This window comes from Malus sylvestris, chromosome 10, assembly GCF_916048215.2.
Source record: "Malus sylvestris chromosome 10, drMalSylv7.2, whole genome shotgun sequence".
Taxonomy (NCBI): Eukaryota; Viridiplantae; Streptophyta; class Magnoliopsida; order Rosales; family Rosaceae; genus Malus; species Malus sylvestris.
The window spans coordinates 30,357,536-30,364,099 of record NC_062269.1 but is presented as its reverse complement, the minus strand read 5'-3'; the positions used below and the strand labels follow the sequence as shown (position 1 = coordinate 30,364,099).

General features: G+C 34.3%; 1 protein-coding gene and 1 pseudogene across 1 annotated transcript; both read right to left on the bottom strand.

Moving 5' to 3' along the window:
* On the bottom strand, positions 1-1,157 carry LOC126584743 (hyoscyamine 6-dioxygenase-like; annotated as a pseudogene).
* A 2,296-nt stretch (positions 1,158-3,453) lies between these two features.
* On the bottom strand, positions 3,454-5,430 carry LOC126584739 (hyoscyamine 6-dioxygenase-like). Its single transcript, XM_050249068.1, has 4 exons — positions 5,003-5,430; positions 4,458-4,708; positions 3,926-4,241; positions 3,454-3,824 (listed from the first exon to the last, which is right to left on the bottom strand). Exons 1-4 carry the CDS (start codon positions 5,210-5,212, stop codon positions 3,582-3,584), a joined length of 1,020 nt encoding a protein of 339 aa, XP_050105025.1. The 5' UTR covers positions 5,213-5,430; the 3' UTR covers positions 3,454-3,581.
* Between the last annotated feature and the right edge of the window lie 1,134 nt (positions 5,431-6,564).

Here is a 6,564-nt window from a genome sequence, read left to right as displayed (position 1 = left end):
CAAACATTGAAATGTACGGCGATTTCTCTTAATCAATCATCATCGTTCGGCAGATCACCCGATTGGCTACTCAGTGAGGCTTAAAACCTTCAACAGTTCTTCAGCATCTCCAGAATGACAGACCCCAATTTTCTTAACTCCTCCATAAAAGCCTGGACAACCTCTCTGCTTACATACGAAAAAAATAAAAATAAAAATCATCATCAATCCATTCGTGTTTCTAAGCAATGAGTAGCGTTTTTAACCCCTGTTTTCGTGTGCTGTACTCCCTTTGTTTACGTTCCTTGACTCTCCTTTGATTTATTGAATCCAAAGACTAATTTTTTGTTTATTAAAATGAAAAGAGTACAAGGGGAGAAAATGAGAGTGATAGAAGTCACTTTCATTAAGTGCGTAGAAGTTCGAAAAGTGCACGAGCGTCACATACCGGTATCGAGTAAGTTTTTCAGGCAAGTATTGCATGTAGTTTTCAGAAGAATCAGCAGGGTGCACCAGTGCATCTCTTTAGTAGTGAACCTCTTCATTTGCATAGTTTTCACAGCTTGTGTAGAACTTGCATCTTCCACTAGGGTCCTTTGAGTTTTCAGTTTCCTTGTCTCTTCGGGGCATTGCATGAAAATCCTTGGAAACATTCATTGTGTCATCAATCAGCTTCTTGGAAACCCCATGGTTGATCACCTGAGAAAGTAGCAGAGTACAATTTGTTTAGCATATGATATGATCACAAAATGAACTTTAAAAACTTTACGGCAGCAAGAGGATCACAAAACAGACAATAAAAAGGCACTAAACAGTGTTATAGACAATTGTTTGTTCAGTGATCGAAAGCTTGTAACTGGTTCTTGTGCGCATATGTCCAAACTTGAATGTAAATAACAAGATGAAAGAAGTGTAAAATACTAAAATTGATGAAGGTGCATGATTTTTTATCTTTTCCTTTTCTGAACCTGGAAAAATCCGAACTCTTGAATGGCTTCAGAAATTTGTTCAATTGTGCGACTCCAATCAGGCCCCCTGAGATCAACTACCGGAATGTTGTTGCACAGAGGAACGTCGATATCCTTGCCAGGCCACTTTTCCGGCGGTTGGACGAAGGTTTGGGGCACAGACTGAACATCATACCAGCTTGAAACAAGCTTCTGATCTACTGGCTCCATGTCAATCTGTGAAATACAATGGTGAAATGAATGGTTGCATGTTGCCTTTTATAGGAAGTCATCTGTCATCTTCCACGTGAATTATTAATGCGGAATCTGCAAATTTTGTTCCACATTAAAACTTTCCATGACAATTGTCAAATCAAATCCTCTAGAGTTGTGAAGCTTCCTATTTGGGAAGTAGTAGTAGAAAAATAGTTTTGTTCCCCTAACACGTGGATTTTTCATTGTGACTATCAAATAAGATCAAATGGCCTGAATGTTACCGAAACGTGGGAATTTTTGTGTCTCACAGATGCTGATATAGAAGATCAAATCTGTTATAGACACGGCCCATAGCTCAGCTAATGCCACAGATTCTTCTAGAATTAGTTACACTTTATTGGAGTACATGTATTGTATCCTTGTACGTTAAACTAAGTACATGTATTGTACCCTTGTACATTGAACTGTATTAATTTGACGATACATTAAAGATGGATGCAAGACACGAATTTCAACAAGACTGTAAAAGTAATTTGAAAAGGCAAAAATAAAGAGTAAATGATTCAAAACAAAGGAGGTGTATTCAATTGAAATTTTGAGGATTTTAATGGATTTTGATGGAGTTCAATTAATTTGTAGAGATTCCATGTAAAATTTTGATTTATTTCTCTCAAAATCTCATAGGAAGAGGTGAGATTTGAGAATTCTTAAAATACATTACGAAATCTCTCTAATCCCTCAAATTCTTCAACTTTTGAAAATTCTTTAAAATAAATTCTCAATTAAATACATCTGGAATGTTATAAATTTATTTAAAATTCTAGTTGAATATACTCAAATTTATAAGAATTTTAATAAATTATCTTAAAATTCTGATTAAATACATGCTAAATTTCATAGAACCGGGGACTGAGGGGATGCTAAACCGCCAAGAAGCCATGTATACTTCCACTTAAATTGGTGAACCATAAAGGTGTTGGAAGATTGGTTTCCTGTCTTGGACTGGTTTTGAGGTCACACATTATGAAGGTAGTTCTGGGCCACCATGAAATTCTGGTCCGGAGTTGGCCTACTACTAGATAGTTCTGGGATATGGCTACTTCTAAAATCAATATGCATTTTTTAGTTATGCGACATGCATGCATGGTTAATCTACTACCGATAGCGATTTTGGCACTCTAGTTTAAATATATGCACTCCAAGTTAGGTATAACTGGTGATATATCATCCTACTTCTATTTCTCTCATTACGTAAGACTTTTATATCTCACATGATAATACACATACTTGACAACATGTGGAACCTATCCTAAATTGATGGATTTAGAGTTTTGGAGAGCCATTGTCAACTATATGCGCATGTCACTCAATCAAAAAATATTGTTCAAATACAAGCCTGTGTTTGCACTTCATAACCAAAGATGCATGTGATATCTCCTAATCATGCTATAGTTTTCTTCTTTCCCTAAACAACACACAACTTGTACAACACTACAACTCCAAGTCAACAACCTAGATATATTTTTTGCATGCCAAGCACTAGCAATAAAGCTCATGATTTTGATGTTTCAACCCTCCACATTATCTGTCAGTACATCAAATAATTCTAAAGTCTCCTCAAGTTCCTATCGATTAGTTATTCAGTCTTCCATACGATGAGTTCCAAATCAATCAAGGAGACAAAACATCGGATGAGCTACTCAGTACTACGATTTGGGGGTATTTTTCTTCACTTGGAAATGAAAGGTCTTAGGTTCGAATCTCATGGATGACGAATTTGATATCAAATTAGGTTGTCCATTGTGTGGTTTAGCCAAACTCTCCATCCCCTTAATGTAAAAATATCGATGAACTCAAAAAAATAAATAAAAGGAAGTATCGGCTGAGGTTTTGTTAGGGTGTGCCCTTACATCTAAAGTTCAAATTGCTATTAATAGTTATATTGTCAAAAAAAAAAAAAAAAAACCTAGGAGATTATTAATTGTGATACTTTTCTTCTCTTTGTTTGAAAGAAATTTAAGTTTGAATTCTGCTTCAACCATAAATAACAAAAGGTGTGAGATTATTGGTCTCCTATGCTCAAATTGATGCATTTGAGTTAATGATCAAACAAATCATTGTTTAATTTTGTGACAATTATTATATAATTATTTCCTCTTTTGGTAGGTTGATTATGCCCTCATGTCCTCACCTGCACCAATTTTTATTTTCATATGGGCTAGCTTGTTGGGATTATTTTCCTAAACCAGCTTAAATATGTTTAGTAACCAATAATTAATAATTAATATTGTTATCGAAACACACACGAGTACACATATAATCTCATCATATCATAACTATTTGTGCAAGAATTGCAACCTATAGTCATAATTGTTTTGACACAAACATTAAATGTATGGTGTTTTCTCTTAATTAATCATAATTAATTGGATCACATGATTAGCTACTCGAGAGGCTTAAAACCTTCGACATTTCTTCGTGGTTGGCAGCTTTCGATTTGAAGTGTTGAAGGAACTCCGTAAACTTCATGGATCTGTACAGTGGTGGATTGCACAAAACATTTGCAGGTTCTATAACGGTCTCATTAGACGGATAAATGAAGTACGCAATCGTTGTCCTTGCAGCTCTTGAATTTGTCACCACTCGATGGTCAGCGCCTTTAAACTTCGAGTTGCTGATCATCTGCATTAGTCCACGCCATCAAATTAATGTTTAGGAGATCATATTTTTGTATATGAAGATTTAATAAAACATAAATAAAGGGATTTTTACATGTAACGTACCTGCATGACGTAGCCTATGTTAACAACAAAGCCACTAGAAATAGGCTCAACACCAATCCAATTCCCATCTTTGAAGACTTGAAGTCCTTCTGAATCTTGAAGTAAAATGGTTATGAGGCTCGGATCGCGGTGTTTCGTTAATCCCAAGGTTAAAGTAGGATCTGGGCATGGCGGATAATGGTTGGACAGCAGCGTTGGATTTTCACTAAGTCCACCATTGAAGAACTCTTTGCTCAGTCCCAACCCTTCAGCAAGCATCTCCAAAATCATAGAACCCATGTTTCTTACCTCATCCACGTATGCCTTGAAAACTTCTCTGCAAAGACATGAAAAATTCAAAATCATCATCGATCTCCGTTCGCATGGAATTAAGCAATGAGTAGTCATTTTCACATTTTTGTTTTTTTTCCTAAATCACTCGTCGCCTTTATGTCCTTTGATCAATTTAAATACTAGGAAATAAAAGAAGAGCAGCAGGAGAAAAGGGAATACGGATATCATTCATTTCGAAAAGGATACGAGCACTATGTACCGGTATTGAGTAGGTTTTTGAGGCAAAAACTGCATGTAGTTTTCAGAAGAATGAGCAGGGTGAGTCAATGCATCTCGCCAATAGTGAACCTCTTCATTCGCATAGTTTTCACTGCTTGTGTAGAACTTGCATCTTCCACTAGGGTCCTTTGAGCCTTCAATTATCTTATCTTTTCGGGGCATTTTATGAAACTCCTTGGAAATACTCATTATGTCATCAATCAACTTCTTGCAAACCCCATGATTGAAGACCTGAGAAAATAACAATACTGTTCGTATCATAAATTTTCTGAGCAAAAATGTTTGTTCCTTTTTAAATAAAAATAATAATGAACGGGAACGGACATGCTTCGATAAACAACTTGATGACAATAATATCAACACATTTTCAACAACATATAAATAATTTTTTTTAATCAAGAACTGACATCTATTCAATGGCAGACTACTTTCGTTTAGCATAAACATAATTGAACTTAAACTTTAATGCAAAAAACAAGATGAAAGAAATGTAATGTTGATGAAGATGCATGACTTTTTACAAACCTGGAAAAATCCGAAGTCTTGGCTAGCCTTGGAAATTTGTTGAATTGTGTGACTGCGATCACGGCTGCCAAGATCAACTACCGGAATGTTCTTGCACGGAGGAACGTCAATACTGTTACCGGGCCGCTTTTCAGGTGGGTGGACAAAGGTTTGGGGAACAGATTGAACATCAAACCAGCTTGAAACAAGATTCTGGTCTAATGTCTCCATATCAACCTTTGAAACACAAGAGTAAAAGAAACCGTTGCAAGTTGGCTTTTATAGGAAGTCATCTGCCATATTCCACATGCATCGCCAAGTTGTGAAGATGGAAGGAAATATTGTTAGCATTAAATAAATTTCAGTGCCATATTCCACAATTAATCAAGTTGCAATTATTTTTTTGGCAAGGCGAAAAAAGGACGTTTGGTTGAAGATTTTGAAACCAAATTTGGTTGCGGGGAAGTAGGGAGTGCCAAATATAAATACATTTCATTAACAATTGTCAAATACTGTCATGTAATGTTATTAAGTAATTAATGTTAACAGGTGTACAGAAATTCATATTTAGCTAAATTGAGTAAAAAACATGTGCTTTCTCTCTACGGCCAAAGTTCGAATCCTCCTCAACATTGTTTAGATTAGGTTTATTAGAATATCGCTAGATTTCATAAAAGAAAACATCTGTATTGATTTATTAATGTTACATATTGAGTTCATAAATATGACTAATGTCGTCCGACCCACATATAACACGCGAATAATTCATTCATGTGCTTTAAAAAAAAAATTGTTTTGATGTGTTGTGAGAATAAATAGCTGTCAAATAAAATTGTTGAGTGTTTGACAAACTTTTTCTTATAAAAGTGCTTCTAACCAAAAAAAAAAAAGAAAAAGAAGAAAACTAATGAAAAGGGCTTAAAAGCTTTGAGTTTTAACGATAAGGACAAAATCAAGGGTAAAGTGAATAGTATTATGATTGACTTTTTAGTGTAAAAATGTGGTTTTTAGTTAAAGTTCCAAAAAAAAAATATTGTGTATGAGTGTTTGTAAATTTTTATATAAAATTGATATGACTATGTTAAATGACTAAAAATGATATAATATTTAATGAAATATAATAATGGCCCAAAAGAATAATGCATGGCAAAGATTGTAATTTTGTAAAATTTGTGTGGATATATTACTTATCATTAGAAAATTTTATTAAATTGGCATTGTTCACTATGCTTTTAAAAAAGAACTTTTTTAGAAGTATGGTAAATCTTACTTTTGCTTTTCTACGGTCATTAACAATAGTTTTTTTGTTTTTGTTTTTTAAAAAAAAAACACTTTATTATTATTTTTTTAAAAACACTTTATTTTTTTTAACCAAACACATTTCGTATCCTAGATTTTTTATAAGCTATTTTTTTTAGAAGCACCATAATCTTTAACGAAGGCGGATGAGGGTTGAAAATGTCTATGTTACTTGTGGGATGAATGACGAGATTTAAGCTCATATCTTTTTTCCTGAAGAAAGTTGGGGTTCCACCATAAAACCAATTGACAATATAAGGAGTAGTTTAACTTCTTATAAGCCC

What these genes read in the sequence shown, in the direction of transcription:
- LOC126584739 (XM_050249068.1), bottom strand. Translation starts at nt 5,212, where the DNA reads ATGGAGACATTAGACCAGAATCTTGTTTCAAGCTGGTTTGATGTTCAA. An exon ending in AAGACTTCGGATTTTTCCAG is followed by an intron (nt 4,709 to 5,002) that starts GTTTGTAAAAAG and finishes TTATTTTCTCAG; the next exon opens with GTCTTCAATCATGGGGTTTG. An exon ending in ACATAGGCTACGTCATGCAG is followed by an intron (nt 3,825 to 3,925) that starts GTACGTTACATG and finishes GGACTAATGCAG; the next exon opens with ATGATCAGCAACTCGAAGTT.